The sequence below is a fragment of the Vanellus vanellus genome (assembly GCF_965231255.1).
Source record: "Vanellus vanellus genome assembly, chromosome: 1".
Lineage (NCBI taxonomy): Eukaryota > Metazoa > Chordata > Aves > Charadriiformes > Charadriidae > Vanellus > Vanellus vanellus.
Window position 1 is genome coordinate 63,423,482 of NC_138905.1, and position 17,922 is coordinate 63,441,403.

The 17,922-nt window shown below is 42.5% G+C and overlaps 1 protein-coding gene across 1 annotated transcript in view; it reads right to left on the minus strand.

Annotated features, from left to right (window-relative positions):
* The window catches only part of TBXAS1 (thromboxane A synthase 1), a 233,219-nt gene that overhangs the window by 143,826 nt on the left and 71,471 nt on the right, over positions 1-17,922 (minus strand). The window contains exon 3 of the mRNA XM_082493832.1: positions 8,535-8,587. Within this exon, the coding sequence (XP_082349958.1) occupies positions 8,535-8,587 (53 nt within the window). The remainder of the gene's footprint in view (positions 1-8,534; positions 8,588-17,922) is intronic.

Genomic DNA, 17,922 nt, shown 5'->3' on the forward strand with positions numbered 1-17,922 from the left:
CCAGTGGGGAATATGTGTGGAAGGGAAATCTCTTTTGCTTGATGCTTCTTATGGCACACGAGAAAGCAGTCACAAGCTGCTTTTGGATTTCTTCAGACTTCCACAAAGAAGGGTAAACTGGCAGTAGGGAGTCACCTGGAGAGGCGGTAACATGACTCTCCTGTGAAGAGTTGGGTCACGAAGGTGGGCAGGATGAGCTTTTGAGTTGCAGCATTAGCGTAAAGTTGACCTGCTTCAAAGGCTGCCAAGAAAGGGAAGGGAGGTAGGCAAGGGACATTGGGAGATGATGCATTTTCCTGCCTCTGTGTAAAGTAGGGGGAAATGATTCAGGAACTTCATTTAAAAATTGTCGTGCATGGCACTGGGAACACCAGGTCATAATATATACATAGCTGGTGAAGTCAGAGAGCATTAATAGCTCCTGGACATTACATATTGTATGTATCCACCTCAGGTTTGCATCAATACTTCTGGGTGCTGTAGGAAATTCTAATGAAAGCACTTAACATGCACAGCAAAATCTTTCAAATAGAATTGGTACACTAAAATAATGCCCAGATTTTTCAGCCTTTTAAAAGCCCTCAGCCTACTTCTTCCCAAATGGTGGAAAGGGGGAAAAAAATACAAGGCGGACTTTACAGCCTATTAAGAAGATTAACAAATGCAGGTTCTGGTAGATGGTGAAGAGGGTAGATCGAGGTGAAATTAAGTCTAGTAAGCTAGTTTTTATAACTGTGGGGTTCACTCAGAATATTCCCTCCCCCTGCCTTAAATTAGGATGACACAGTCTGGTATGCAGATGCTGATCATAACAGTGTTACATGATAAGAAGAGGCAATCTGTTTAGCAGTCCCATTCCAAGCCCCATGAAATGATGATTTTAAGCATTAATTAGCTAAGAAGCAGGCCGTACAGATCAAAGATCACCCATGTTGTACATTAGGTGTAAAACGCTCCTCAGGCAGCATGTTTTCAAAAGAAGCTTCAGTTTTCAAATAATCTTAACCTGGAGCTCAGAAGGACTATGCTTTAACAGCTAAGTGCTGCGCTACCAACGTTCAAGGAAACACGGGAACTAAGAAACACCTTCCTGGGAGCAAACAGAGGTGAAACCACCTCTCAGCCAAAGCTGCCACCTGCACGTGCAGAAGCAGACCAAGACTGGAGAGGGTCCAGAGAAGGACCACAAAGATGATCAACAGACTGGGAAGCCTGCCATGTGAGGAGAGGCTGAGAGAACTGGGTTTGTTCAGCCCTGAGAAAAGAAGGTTTAGGGAGACATTATCACCATGTTCCAGTATTTAAAGGGTGGCTGCAAAGAAGATGGAGACTCCCTTTTTACAAGGAGTCACATGGAAAAGATGAGGGGTAACGGTATGAGTTCCTCCTGGGGACTTTCCAATTGGACACAAGAGGAAAATTTTTCACAATAAGAACAATCAGCCATTGGAATAATCTCCCCAGGGAAGTGGTGGATTCCCCAACGCTGGGCACTTTTAAGATTCAGCTGGACAGGGTGCTGGGCTACCTTGTCTAGACAATGCTTTAGCCCAGAAAGGTTGGACCAGACGATCCTTGAGGTCCCTCCCAACCTGGTATTCTATGAGTCTACAATTTAATCAGCTTCCTCAAACGCTAAGGTTCAGTACAAGGGCCTGCTCTGCTGCTTCCCTTCTCAATCTTCAGAGCTGACACAGTGCTGGCCAGTCTCACAGAGCCTTTCTGCATCTGGCTAACACTGTCTCAGTGGAGCCATACTGACCAGGGGATTTCCCTCTATGTAAACATCAATTTAAACTGCTGTGAGTACAGAAACGAGCATCAGGAACACAGCGCAGGTGACTGGCACTGTCCTTTGCTGCCTTGCCAAGTGCATATAAAATGTTGTCTGTCTTATTTGGTTGGATTTCACACTCTCTTTCCAGAGGTGTAAAAGATTACATCAGGTCTTTGACCTACGTTGGCTTGAACAGCTGCAGTAGAGTCATGGAACAGTCATGGATGGAGGAAAGAAACTTGGAAGAAGTGCAGCAGGGAGCACATGCCTGCACCTCGGCCACCCCAGGGCAACGTCTGGAGTCTCAGAGAAGAGACGGAGAGCTTTGCACGCAGAAGAGTTCATCACTTGCATCAAATGTTTCCATCCACATGGCTTTGCCTGCGCTGAGGGCTGGGACTGTGACATTTTGGTGGGCCTTTGAGTCTCTGCTTGTGAATACCTAGAACACGAGTGTCCGTGGACCTGATCGGGACAGCAAGAGGCTACAGTGACAAATCAGCAGCCATCACAGAGTAGACAAGCTCAAGTTGCGTGGTCCTCATGGGAGGTCATAGTAAACACACAAGATTTTGTCCATGGCTAAGAAGAGCTCATTAATGAATGCCTTCAACATTACTAGTACACTAAGTATCAATTCCCTGTGTTCCAGAGACCTAAGCACATTTGAAACACGCCAGAATTAAACTAGTCAACTAATTTACCATAAATTCTGCCTATAAACTGTATCCCACAGGACTCTGTACACAGAATGTAAAATGCTCCATAATGATCAGGCAGCCCACAAAAACTATTACAACTGTAACAATAACACTAGACTCCAATTCTCAAAACTGTGCAGTATGTCACCTTTTGGGTAAATCTTTAGGCATCAGTCCCATAAAAGGCTATGTTTTTTGGGCCAATTAGCTTTAGAGAGAAGAGGAGAAACTGGCGATGATATACCCGTAAGTAATTCACAGGACTTGTTTCAGCAGCTTGATTTAACCATTGGAACTAACTAGAACCAATGTCTAATTACGGTTAAGTGTGGGGAGTCAGATGGAGGTGTAGCATTGTACTGTGAGATTACATTTTAGCCAGGAATATTGTTGGGTTTGGGTCCTTTTTTAAAAGGCAGGTTTTAAAACATAGGTTACTATTAACAAATTGTGGAAGTGTTAATTAAAAAAAAAAAAAAAAGAAAGGAGGGCTGTGAAAGTTTAAGTTCAGAATACTAAGATTCGCCTATTGTTCAGTCAATTTTTGAGATAATATTTTCTATTTCAGAGAGAATGGCTAGCAAATTACACAGAGGAGCAATAAACTTGTCTACATGCAAAGTGCTGTCAAAAGAGAGGGTGGGGAAGGAGAAGAAATATTTTTCTCCCCATTAACTTCTTTGAGCTACAATAAACTTAGGTGTTTACGTGTACCAACAGCAGTTAAAATATTTTTCAGGCACAAACACAATTGTTTCTTTTATGGCTCTGATTCAGCAAGGTAGATAAACTTCTGCCCGACTTGAAGCATGTTGAGTAACACCATTGACTTTAATGGGGTTACTCATGTGCTCAAAGTCAGGCACATGTTGAAGGGTTCTACTGTACTTTATCCGCAGTTTGCAGATATTTAAAGGAAAGAGAGATAACTAATTCACAATAGCAATTCTGGGGTTGATCAACAATCCTATAGAGTCAAAGGACCTTATCACAACACATAAATGGGAAACACTGAGGGAAAAAAAAAAAAAAACAAAAACCTTGACAGAATACGAAAGACTTTACTCTGGCCATAAAAGTGTATCACTCTTTAAGAAAAGAAAAATCTAGGCAAGTGAGGCTAGCAAAAATTTTTAACAGGTTAAATGTGAAACAGAGATTATGAAGAGCTATAGATCAGAAATAGGAAGCCTGTTAATTCTTCCCTCTCCCCCATCCTTGCCCAAGCACAATTTTCTGTAGCTGAAATATGAAAAGTAAATTGTTTAAAGCATCAAAACAAAGGAAGGACCACAGAAGAGGTAGTAAGTCCATTAGAACCCCAGTGCAGAAGAGGAAATCAAACAGGGTAAGGTTGTTTCACATAAAACTAAATTATTTCTTTACATGAGCCTTCAGAGACAAAGATGAGAATACCTGTCCTGGGATTACTCTTTCCACATAAAGCAGAATAAACCCAGAAACAGAGGTGTTAAAAAAAAAGGTTTCTGAAATTAAAATGGCAATAAAGACACTATTTCTTCAGGTAAATTAACTGCATGATGAAGACATCAGCTGTTCCCTGCCCCTGTCCACAGTAGGTTTGTCCCAAGGTGCTTGAGGAAGGCAGAAGATAAGGCTTTGAGAAAAAAGTTCCAGGTGCCCAAAGCCCAGAAACACACGTCCCTCTTCCGTCCACAAAAGGGGAAAGCCTCAAACCTCCACAGTGACTAACCAGTGTGCCTCAGCCCTGGCGCAGAGGGCAGGCTCAGCAGTGAGAAAAGCCTGTTCCTTGTGGACAACTGTTTGATTGTGGACTCATCTGCAGAAATGCTAACTAGTGCCATCTGCAGCGACATTTTTGTGGGAGAGGAGAAGTCAAGCGTTAAGACAGAACCAACTCTGGCTGCATAGACTTCTGAAAAGCTGTCAGCTGCCAGCGTAGCTTACAATCACAACTCACCCCTGGACACATTTCAAGTTAGTGACTGGCTCCATGATCTAGCCTAATCCTTTAAATCACTCAACCATTTAAGTGACCAGGCTTGATCTTGGTTCCAATAATGACTTATTAGGAAATCATTTAAGGAATATTAGGAAGTCTTTACGAAAAAAAGCGAACCACCACCTACAGATCAGACATCGAGTTATTCCTCACACACCTTAAGAAAAATCGCCTGTCCTATTTTAAGTTGCTTTCTGTGTATTACTTAAAAACATGTAGAAGTAACCCTCTGCACAACAAGATACTCTTTATATGGAAATGGAGCTCCATTCACATCCATGTTTTCCACAAGATGCTTCAGCAGTGCATGCACACACCCATTTTTGTGCCTGCACCTCAACATGCTTTCTGTGGTACCGTGCTGATCCTGGGATGCTTATGCTGGAGCCCAGCAGAGGCTCGATTTAGGTAGATGCAGTTTGCTGCTGGTGGTTTTATTAGGGATTGAGAATGGCTTACAACTGGATCTTGACAGAAATATTTTCATTAGTTCCTTCCCACATCAAAAAAAAAAAAAGCAGATTTTGAGCCCATTGACTCTCTTTGCCAGTTCACAGCCTGACAACACTGGGCTCAAACGCCCCGATTGTCTTCTGCTTTCCAGAGGTGGTTTAATCCAAACCCTGTCGCCTTGCTGCTCCTAGATCCATCTCTTCGTCTCTACCTTACTTTGTTCTTGTCCTCCTTAGCACTTACTCTACTACAGAGTTTTTCCGACTTCTCACAGCACGTTGAAGTTGAGAGTTCAAATGAAGGAAGAGTAAGAATAGGGTTCAACCTGCTGCAAGCTGTTTCAAATGCAAAAGGACATGAAGAAAGAGAGTCACCCTACAAATTGCACTGAATTTTAATCTTCTGTTCTTACTCTTTGATTATACACACTGAGGTCTATGTTATGAACTCTTACACTCTTCCCAACATCTAAATGCAGTGCTGCAGTTGAAGGCAGAACAGATTCATTCGTCCCACAGGCAATCACCTGCCCCCGCTTGGGCTATATCGTATTTTCTGTTCCTTCACTGGTGGTGTGTTGTTGGACCAAGAATATATTACTTATTTTGGCACTATTCTCCAAATCAGCCATACATGCTCGCAGTGCTGTAAAGTCATAATGATGCAATCACACTAAAGTGGTCAAATGCATACAAAGTATGTTTATAAAGTAAAATTAACTCATTGCCTCTACAGCTCTGCTCATGTTGTAGCAGCTGCTTTTCTGATTCCATAAAGTATACTCTGCCCCTTTATTTCTCCTCTTCAACCCAGAAGCTCTTTGTTTCTCTGTCTGCTCTTACCACCTATTTCCAGTCAGTAGCCATAACCTATAATTTAAATGGAACAATTGGATATGGCACGGGTGAAAATAAAGTGTCAAAACATCAAAGTTCATCCAAAAAATAAGTGACACAAGTCACTAATTCCCACAGAAACCGAGACTACTTTCCTGCGAAACTCTCACCATAAAAAGGAGAATATTCAACACAAATCTTAACATGTATCAATACATCGCTTTTCAAATAGGATATTTTCCACTTTTTATTTTTGGTATGGAGGACCAGCACACATATTTTAGAGGAGGTATTTTTATAGAAGATACATCATACTATAGCTGAACCAAAGAATACCACTCTTTTGCAAGATCTCTTCAAAAGACACGTCAGTGCCTTGGATGTCCCCATTGAACAGAAATGTTCCAACCCTGCTTTCGCACCAAACCGGAGCTGTTTGTTTCTGCCTTGGCCTCCATCTTGGGCCATCTCTGTATGAAAACAGACAGTTTTCACAGCACACACTCACAACTGAAGACTATTTGCATTGTCTCTCTCTATAAAAGAGTAATACCATCACCTCTCCTTTGCATCCGCACACGGGAGTGAAGAAAAAAAAATGCTTTTGTGACCTACAAAAGCCTTACTTGAAATAATTCTCTACGACTTGAGGCCTTTCGGAATGGAAGGGATATATTGTTTTGACTTGATTAAAGCTGAAAAGTTGATTTGACATCCTGTTGTCAAGGAAACCAATTCACACACAAAAGAAAACAGTTGTGATGGTATCATTCAGACTATTCAAGTGACCTTAGAAAGAAAAAAAGCCTTCAGTTCCAAAGATTTGTATTCAACTCACTTCACCACTGTAGAAATAAAGATCATTGCTCTTTATGCTTATTGGAAAGCAGTTTTCAATCTGGAAAAAGCAAAATGCCACATCTTCTTCCAACTGCCAGATCCAATACTTTGCTGGGACTGTACACATAAACACACCTACCATTTATTGCCTATTTCATAGGACACAGAAAGAATCACACAGAAGACACATAGGGAAGGAGAAAGAATTTCTTTAATTGACGGTACCATGATAAATACCCCCCGACACGTACCACACCTATCGAACAGCAGCTCGCAAGCCAGGTTTTAAAACATCCTCCTTCAACTATAAATAAAGCTTACCTTGAGTACAGCAATGTTTGGGCCCAGCTTTGTTTTCCTGGGAGATATCAAAAAGCAGCATTTATTCTCTGCCGGCCGCCTAGATCCCTCACTAATGGAGTTTTTCACACACACAATAAATGGGACATAGTTATGCTCAATCTGCTCGCTCCTTCTACCGACAGGATCCCAAAGAGGCAGAACTGTCCTGGCTGACCACTACCGCCATCATCCAGCTTTGCAGCCCGTGCAAGTCTCACAGAGGTTTCATTCCCTAACAGCTGTGGGTAGGTTGGAAAAATGAAATTTTCTATCTATCTGCTCACACGCTGTAATTATACATCTCTCTCTGATGACATAGCCTCTGCCTGGCCGAGCGAGCAGACAGATGACTAAACAGCAACTTGTCTCAAATTCAGCTTAGGAAAAAAATAGGCATGATATTAATAAGGAGGGAAATATACTGAGGAATGAATGCCAGTGTTCTTACATTATTGTCATTTAAGGGCATAACACCAAAGGTCACGGAGATAATAAGCTTCAGTCATTTTCCATTTGTTACACAACATACGAATTGCCACAGTGTTAATGAATATCTTTCTCCATTCCTGGCCAGCCAAGATACAGTATTATTTCCTCTTAGACAAGTACCTAACCCTTGGAATTCATTATTTCCATCACTTCTTGCAGCACTTTGTCCTTAGGGCTGAGCATAAATGCCACAAGGCAGCTGCGACTGGAGCATCAAATGCTTCGTATGCCCGAGTCTGACTTCTTCCTGACAGAGCTTTTTTTGCTGGAAGAGCATACAAAGCACATTTATATCATTTATGATCAAATATGCACGTGGCATGTATGAATGTGCGTCTTACAAGTGTCAAACCCCTTGCAGAACACAGGAAAGAAACGTTGAAGTTGTCTGTACTTTGTGGATATTGCTGGATACTTATATAGTGAAACGATAGTTATGCTAGAAACACCAACTGACCACAACAATAGAAGCTACCATGAAATAACTGCATTCCCACTTAAAATGATGACAACTGGAAAGCAGTTCTTGGAACAGAAATGACATTCAGAGAAATGTGGAAGGGCTTGTATGGAGGGATATACTACTGAAACCCTCTTTACTCCTAATAAACTGCTAAGACAGCACAGCTGAGCTATAGAGAGAGGAATGCCTCATCTCTCATCTGTACTTCACTGCATTTTAAGTTTAGCAATTTTGCATAAGTATAGATAGCAACAGCTGAACCAAATCCATACTATTTCATAAACTAGGTGAGGTTTTTTTAAGACATTAAATTATTATTTCCACTGTTCACCATAAGTATAAAGAACACGCAGATGAAAAGAGAATATTGAAGGCTGGTAGCTTTGTATAGTTCTGAAAAAGACTAAGCTTTATGTGCATAATTAAAATCAGAAAAAGAAGAATGAAGTCCAACACCAAATGCTGAAGTAAAATAAGCCAAGGTTACTTTCTGCATGCAATCAGACAACCTTCACCTCTGTCCCCTGGACTGAAACACCGCACTCCACATTTTGATGAACATCTTATCTTGGCATTTTCTCCTCTCCCGCCCAACAAACCCAAACAGCAAGAGCCAGAAAAGAAGGCTGATGTGCACTCCTAAACTTACCCACAAACAGGTCCGTACTCTGTTATGAGTTTTGTATGGTTTTCCCAAAAGCCCTGGATAAAAGAAAAATAACAAAGTATTTTAGAACAGTACTTGACAGAAACTCTATTACACAGTGTTGCTAACACACCAAAGCTTTGAACCTCAACTAGAAGAACCATGGTATTAACTCATAACCACACCTTTCTCTCATTGTCCATCTGTGACAACAGAGTCTAGAAACGATGACTGGAAAAAAAAAAAAAATCCCAATCCCCCAAAAGACCTGGAAAGCCTTGTTTTTATCAGGTTTTTACACTCCAAAATATGTTACCACATCACAATTTTATTTTTTAAACTAATTCCATGATTGAGGTCCTGACTCAATCTTTTTCTGATATGTGTGTGGATGGAAAAACTGACAGAAATTAATAACAGAATAAGTATATGACTTAATTACACACAAGAGAAATACAGGGAACGTGGAGAGCTTGTCTTGTTTTGGTTTTGGTTATGTTATTAAAAAAACAAACAAACAAAAAAAACCCCAAACCTGCAAAGTTGGAGTTTAGCATGAGGCAGTCACCTGGGACACTCTGCAGAATAGTATACAGATTTATTTTAAAAAACTTTTAGAATTTTTACTGTGCTTCATTTTCATAATTGATGAAAATTGGTATGCATTTATATAAATAAACCTGCCACTATACTAAATTGTTAGTGTCCTAAATGAATTCAAATTGATTAATCTGAAAGAAGGTGTGCAAAATGTATCCCCGAAAATGAATATAAAAATCTGTTTTAACAAAACTGCGATATTTAAGAATCATACTGCATTGCGTTTGTAACTTGTCTATGGAAAAATAACACATTTGACTGCATTAATCTGCATTTATATTAATTCAAGAAAGACTATTGTGATCTATCTTCATTCTTCAGAGAAAATTCACTAACAAAGTAGAGCACTTATGCCTCATATTGAATCTTTCTTATTTTATATGACATACTGCAGAATATTAGCTAGACAATATGAATTGTTGTAAATACATTAACTATAGACATAAACAAGACCGTGCAACGTGTGTGTGCTTTGGAAGCATTTTACCACACTGAGCAAAAGAAAATCTGGCAATCAACAGTAGTCAGCTTACTTATCACCCGTGGGTGCTAACTTATCACCCAAATTAACAAAGTGCTTGCAACGACCTACAGTCCTCCTCTTACAGAGCCCTTCTATTGTTTTTTATTCTTAATACAGTTGTGCTTTTTTATTTTTTTAATCCTAGACTTGCAATATGTTTATTCTACAGGACAATATGTCTCCAGGTTAAAGCAAGAACTTTAGGTTTTCCTTAAGCTACAAAAAGCTAAAGCACTGGATGGCATGTAAAACACACTAAAGATAAAATTAGGAAAGAGGTGATTTAGTTGATTGCCTGAAAAAAATATATATTCTTACCCGAAAAATACTTTACTAGTAAGGTAAGCAGAAAGGTCTCATCCCTTAGCACACAAAGCTAAGGTGGAAAAAGCCTTTGTGATACCACAAATACATGGAGCTAACTCAAAAAGGCTTTTATCTGCAGGCACCGAGGGAGGGAAAGAGGTACATACACATTCGCCCCGACCCGCGCTTTGCTACAGCGATACTTCAGCAGTAGCAGGATTTCAGCCTGCAATTGTTACGATTTCAGCATCACAAAGGTGGGGGACTGCCTTCCCCTGCTGGTGCAAGGGGAAATCCTGGGGCCAAATCCCACTCCCACTCCCCCCCCCCCCCCCCCAGCTCTGTTCTCCAAGCAGCCATCTAAGACTGGGTGAAGCGGGCTCTGACCGCTTTGCCTGGGAGAGGGACTCCGACCTGCGTAAATCCCGCTGACAGATTCCCAGCCGTGCCAAGGCACCAGCGCAACTCAGGGCACTGCTCGAGGTTCCCGGGCAGAGTCAAAGACGGGGTGCTGAAGCCCTGCTGTGTCACGACGCCATCGGCTGCACGGGACAGGGGGACTTCCAGTCTTGTGGGACGATGCCAAGTCAGGTCTGCCCTCCAGCCCGCTCTCCTCCTAGCCTGAGCCTTCAGCGAGGGCATCCCAAACTCCAGCCTAAACCTCACCTGCTAAGTTTTGCTTTGGATTGAGAGCACGCACATAGGTATTGCACTTGCTATATCCACCAGCTGCATTCCAGCAAGCCAGCAGGATATTAACATTTACAAGAAGCCTAGGCTTTAAATGATTCAGTGAAAAAGCCTTCCAGAAAGCTGGCTTCTTGGAAACGCTGCTCCTGGCTCACTACAATAGAGGGGTCAGGCAGAACACATTTCAAATCAGGCCTGTTAACCAATAACTGGTTTTCCACCTCCAGGTCTCCTAAATGATTGCACTGCCTTAAGATTAACCACACTTAGTTTTTCTTCCCCAGAGTGAGAAGTACAAGCCTACAGGATGGGGGCAGGGAAGGAGTTGAAAAGTATCTGGGAGAGATTGTGCGAAAGCATCCTTGGGACTTTAAAAAAAACAAACCAAAAAAGGCACTTGTTCTCTACACTCCAAAACACTTTCTCACATCCTGCACCATTGCACACACGTACACACCACTGCCTGCCTCCGCCGTCCACCCCTGGGACCCACTGCCCTCCTGGGGCCCCCTCCACACCGGCATGGTGATCATCCGGGAGCAGGTCTTGTCGGGATGCCTGGGAAAGACGAGCAAAGAGCGCATGCAGAGCCCTGCAAGGCTACAGTGGCTGGAGCACGGTCAAGGCAGAGGGAATGCGTATGTGTGTATCCCTTACAAGCCAAGGCATGCCTTTCAGCTGGAGGGAGCTGGGAATCATATGAAGGCACTTGCGTTCGTCCTCAATATCCGTCAGGAAGACCAACGAACCTGTGATGGTCTCAGTACACTTTGAAGGGATATGCCACGTCCACACAGCTCTGCCAGTTTTGCAGCATCATTCTTGCACACGGCTTCCAGTAGACAGGTACCTTGAAAACATCCTCCTCCTCCTATGAGTCATGTCTGAAGCACAGCAAGCCTCATAAGTGCTTTTGGTAACTTATTTACACTAGCTGAGGTCGATCTGCTCCAAGGCTCATTATTGCAGGTTTGTCCAGGTTTATAATTGCAATTGTACTTAATACGTACAGGATAACTAAGCACCTGCCCACCAGCAGCAACTGTTTGACAAGAAAATGGAGACAGAGACCCCTCTGACTCAAGACCATCCAGAGGGTGAACACAAGGAGAGGAAGCGAACTCAGAAATGGTGCCTGCTGACACGTACCCAGTGGCTTAAACAGCCATAAGACAAAGCTCTAATGAAGCAACGTGAGGGTTAGGAAGGGGGTAAACAGGGAAAAATGGAAACACGATTCTAATTTTTTAGAAAAACAGAAAGAAACTGCAAAGCAAAACAATGCAGTATTACGAGATGGCACCATGTGCATCAGGAGGAACTGTAGCACATTAAACAGCCACTTGTAACAATGAAATGTAAAAACATAGTCAGTAATGCTGTTCCAAGTCAGAAAAATCACTTAGCTTTTTCGTTGTTTGGAAGCTGCAGAATATGAATTGCCAACAACTCAGAAAAGGGTTGGGGCAGGGGGGACTTGCTGCGTGTGGCCCCTACAGTGAGGTACCAGCCTGATGACAGCCCATTATCAAACATGATAATGCCGGAGTACGAAAAGCTTCTTTCCCTGAAGAAAGCATATTTTACAGCATCTGGTACACCATGGAAACAGCAGCTCAAGTGGGCTGACTGCTGCACACCCAGAAGGCTTCTTTGTTTACATGGCTGGCGGTTGCCTCCCTACAGGGAATTTGCATTCTCCCCTTCCACTGAGCGTGTCTCATCAGCTGCGTCTGTGGGCAGAACCGCTGGCAAGGCCAAATCCTGCTCTCAGGGATACAGGTGCAACCCCTACGGAAGGGAACGAGATTTGGGTCTGCAGCAGTCAAAGCCAAGCCCGGCCATTGCCAACCGTCCATCTTGAGATATCGAACACTGAGACTTCAGCCTGAGCAGCACATACATGAAAGGGCTTCAGAAAGGACTCTGTTGGCTCAAGTATCCCCTTTCCTATTTTCAACAGATTCTGCCACTGCAAGACAGATCCTTCAGCAATTTCCTCCTTGTTGCATATTCACCTTGCTAGTTCCCCACAGCAAGGAAAAATCTGCAGCAATGTCATCTTCCCTCCTTGCTGAAAATGGGTGTAGGCACTAAGCCAACGTTTTCAGAAAGAGGCAGTAGTACCACGCATTTCAATTTTGGGGGTGTCTAACAACGAGGCATATCCAACCTATTGTTATTAGTTGCCGAATACTTGTTTTGATCTTGCAGATCTCGTGGCTGCAAATGGGGACTTAAGTGACTTTAGGCTTAAGCTCAAGCTTAAAGTGACCCAGACTGCATGGAGGGTGCTTTGTAACACTTCAGATTGCTGCAGCTGGAAAATAAACCACATGGTTTATCAACTTAGCTATAGTCCTCAAGGGTCACTAGATAAAATGGTTTGAAGGGAGCCACATAGTTGGGATCCAGCAGACGCGTGCTCCTGACAGTAGCTCCAAATTTGGACTCCAAAAAACTGACTTGCAGAATGCATGGGGGTAGCCCTTGCAATTTGTAGTGCATTGAACGCTACAAAAGCTACTGAGCTGTGTGGAGAGCAACGTGGTATGCCCATCAAAATCCATTGCAAGTGTGAAACATTACCCATGCAAGACAGCCAAGGGAAAAAGGCTTCTTTTGTTGCCCCTTTCTGAAGGGCATCACACATTACCTGATGTCAGACACTTACCAAACCCGCCTGGATTCAAACCTGTGACTCAGAAGCCAAAGATGCCACATTCCCTCACTAGTCCTATATATGCTCCACTCTCACCACCCTGTAGTCAGACATGATGTTCTGTTTCACTGTGATATTAATAACCAAAGCATCATTCTTTGAGTGCACACCCCTTATCAAGAGACAAAAATCTATACAGTTATTTATGGTACATAATGACAATGAATTACATTTATGGATTGGATTTTTAGTATTCAATGGGCTTCACGTGTCTTTTTTCCTTAGACCACCTGGAAAAAAAAAAAAAAACAAACAACTGCTAATAACCTAGTACCCAAATTGATTTTTTTTTTTTTAATACAGGATAACATTTAATTAAAGCAACCTTGTATCAGACTACAGCCCACTTTGAAGGAATGACCCCAGACTGTACATCATCTCCAGTAATAATCCTAGTGAAAATACTAGGATGCCAGCAGACAAGAGGAGGAAAACAGCATGAGCTTCTAAGCAGCCTGATTCCGAGCCATGTACATAGTTTGTTTCCTTTGATCGTTACCCTTAATGGCTGTCCTCTGTGTGTAATTTGGTTTAATTTATGTGTATGCCATTTCAGATTTTAAAAAACACATATAGCCCTTCCAAATTTATTAAAAGCAGCCTTCCTACCCTTAATAGTTATTAAGAGAGGTTAGTGTTATGTAATTAAGTTAATCCTCATCTGTAAAGGCTAATTAACCAAACACTAATTGAATCTGCATATGAAAATTTGGACAATGTGTTCTCATTACACAATTAAAAAAAATTACCTGAACTAAATACCAAACAAATTGTAAATTTTTTCCTTCTACCTTTTCAGGTCTTTAATAAGAAAATAAGCGGGCAGGTTGATTTCTGTGTGCTGTGAGAGCCCGTGCTGTCTGGAACAAGGAGTTGTCATACCAGTGTTCAGAGAAACTGGTCCTTCCCTGGAAGATGGTTGCTTTCCCTCTTGCACGAGCTCTCCCTTTCACTCTGCCCTTACCCTATGCCTTTCATCATCCTCTTCTCCTTCTGCTGTCCATCACCTGCCCTGGTCGGACAGGGCAGAGGCTCTTGGGATCGAGTCACATCACCCAAAGGATCAGATGGCATGGAGATATCGCCTTAATGGATCACATCACCCGAAAGGATGGGAAGACACAATACGATTCAGTCAGGCGGATCCACCACCCCAAAGCCCGCACGCAGCCAGCTCGAAGCCACCTGGGCAGTTTGGTCAGGGCACTACCCTTTCACCCCCAAAGATCACTTCCCAGGGAAGCCCTAAGGAGAAGGCAGCCTCATCTCTGCCTGGGTGTGCCTGCATTACAAAAGCAAGACATGTTTTGGACCCTTTTCAGCCTTTGCTCGAGACGCTTACAGTTTAAAAACAGTCAGGTTTCCAAGAGGGAATTACGAAAAGCACATCATCCTTTCTGGTATTTGCTGTCTCTCCCCATTAACCAGGTTAATGGCTGATTCTAATAGGCTGGTAACTGAAGAGTCGGCGGGAGGGAGGGGAAGCCAAGCAAGTAAATACACAATTGCGAGCCTGACCTCAATAGCATGCCAGATTTCCCAGTGCACGGAACACACACAGTCCTCGGGTTTTCTCACAAACCCCACCATATGTTTTTAACATTCGGGTCGTAAGGACCAGCCCTGCGTAAGTGGCGTGGCTGGACGGAGCAGCTGCAGCCGGTTAACGGTCCCTTCAGGCACCACTTCTGGCCCACCGGTAACAACCTGGCACCCCGCTTCACAGCGAATACTTAAAGGGAAGAGGGTCAGAGGAAGGGGAAGTGGGATACACTGTGTGTCATCTTTCTTTGGGAAGATGACACTTTTTTTAGGTGAGGGAACAGTGGAAGATGTACACAGAGTTCAGTAATGCATGTGGTCTGGCAGTAGGCGAACAGTCATCACGCCCAAAAGGATGAAGATCAGGGTAAAAATTGACAAATAGTAAACATGCGAGCTGTAGGGAAATAAGCATGGACTGAGTTGAAGGACAAACTACAGGCACGAAAGGAAGAAACCCATATATTTCTCAAGGGTCAGTCTTGGGACAAACCCCGTTCAGTGTTTTGAGGACTGACTTTGGCACAAAAAGCAGACAGACTTTAGTGAAGTGCATTCATGGTTCTGGGTTGAAAGACAGATCCTTTCCTCAGCAGGCAGAGAGATTGAGATTGCCATCTCAGAAGAACTGGATGACCTAAAGAACCTGAACAACTGCAAGAGAGGAGAGTCTTTAACCGAAACCAAAGCTTTATGCCCTTAGAGGGACTATGTTAACTCCAAGAATTTCTGCAGAAGTAGATTATTGTTTGAAAATTACAGAGAAGGGAAAAACCTGGATGGATACATCAACCACAGGATAGTGGTGAACAACAAGTATGATGGAAGCTACAAATGTAGAATATCTGGGATACACTTTCTCTGGAATGCTGCATGCAAATCTGATGAGCAACGTTCAAAAGGAATGAATTAAAAATGGAACGAGTGGAGAAAAGGGTTACAGGGATCCTCAGGGAACAGAAGGCCCATCTTACAAGTAGTAATTAGGAGAGTTCATTTTAGCAAACCAAAGGTTCATTTTAGCAGACCAAAGGGAGGAGACACATGCTTGCTGTCTATAAATGTACTGGGAGTAATCATCAGGGAGGGAAAAATATCTATTTAATATAAAGATCTACACTACTAAAAGATCAAATGAGTATAAACTGGCCATGGATAAATGTTGCTAGAAATTAGATGAAAGTTATTGACTATCAAAGTAGTGAGATTTTAGAACAGCCTCCCAGTCAGAATAGTAGGGGTAAGACCCTCAAGGCAGGTTTTGAGGCACAGGAGATAAGATGTGGAAACTTAGAAAAAAAAATGGAGGGTAGGATGAATAACGCAGCCCATCTACGCCAGCCTCTCAGGGTGATACACAGCCACTTCCAGAATAAGAGAGACTCTTCTCGTGGAAAAGATTTACTGCACTTTCATATGCACACACTGCATTCACACTTCTAGTTGATTCACCTTAACTTTCCAAAGCATTCCCACATAGATACGGCTTCAGACGTTAATTTGGCATACTGCAATGATTCTCGCTTTCTTTTTGTCTTTCTCTTTTCAGTCTCATTTCACTTTACAAACTTCATTTCCACAACATCTCTGGGATGGTAAGTGCCCATCTGTCACAGGTGGGGAGTTGGAAGTACACGAGATTAAGCAATTTACCAAATGCCACACAAGAAGTCAATGGTAGAGCCAGAGACAAGTTGCAGCTTTCTCAGTCCTCCTTCTTGGTATCTTACAAAACCATTCCTTCTCCGCCACAGAAACACAGACAGCATATGAGATAGGAATATCAACAAATTCGATCTATTTCCGAGCTTTCAGACATATCGCACGCCTGAGGCTTTGGAGAAAGGCAAGAGGAAAACAACCCTACATACACTGTTAACTCTGAAATGCTTCAAATAGAGGGAGGTTTCTTCCTCACCCAACTGTTAGCTTAAGATTCAATTACTCTTATCATAATATGCATAGCTACAAATGTAATTAGTCATAAAATTATCCAGACCCTCAAATTATTCCAGCTGCTGTATTCGACTCCCTGATTCTTGCAATGATGAATTCTCCAGACTGATTACACTGGCTAAAATAATATTTTTTTTTTTAATCTATTTGGAAGTTGCCTGACATTAGCTTAAACCTTGTTTATATCTGCTGCAGAGCTATAATTGCAACCTTACTATTTTTATTAGGACTATTGTCTAGATAACACTTAAACCTGCTAGGCCCTCATTTTACTTAATAGTAAATGTCACAGAAGACACCTATTCAGGCTTCTAGGAACCTTTATCAAAACCAGAAAACATGTCATTATGAAGACATGTACAAAGAGAAATACAAATTGTGCAATGTGCGTTCATGAAAGGCTCCATATGAGGTCTTACAGACTCACTGCAATTTCTGATCCGGTGATAAACATATATTTATAATAAGTCAAAAACTAAAAAGAGAAGGGAATGATGGGTTATGTGTTTGGGGTTTTTTTGTTGTTTGTTTTTTTTACTAGAGCATATAATTTCCGCTAAATCTCTTTTAAGTATCCTGGGCTGCACCAAAGGAAGCGCGGCCAGCAGGTCGAGGGAGGTGATTCTGCCCCTCTGCTCCACTCTGATGAGACCCCAACCTGGAGTTACTGTGTCCAGCTCTGGAGCCATCAGCACAGGAAAGACATGGACCTGTTGGAGCAGGTCCAGGGGAAGGCCACAAAAATCATCAGAGGGCTGGAGCAGCTCTCCGATGAAGACAGGCTGAGAGAGTTGGGGTTGTTCAGCCTGGAGAAGAGAAGGTTCTAGGGAGACCTTATAGCAACCTTCCAGTAGCTAACAAGGGCCTACAGGAAAGCTGGAGAGGGACCTTTTACAAAGGTACATAGAGATAGGATGAGGGGTAATGGCTTTAAACTGGAAGAGGATAGATTTAGATTAGATACAAGGAAGAAAATTTTTTACAATGAGGGTGGTGAAACACTGGCACAGGTTGCCCAGAAAGGTGGTAGATGCCCCATCCGTGGAAGCATT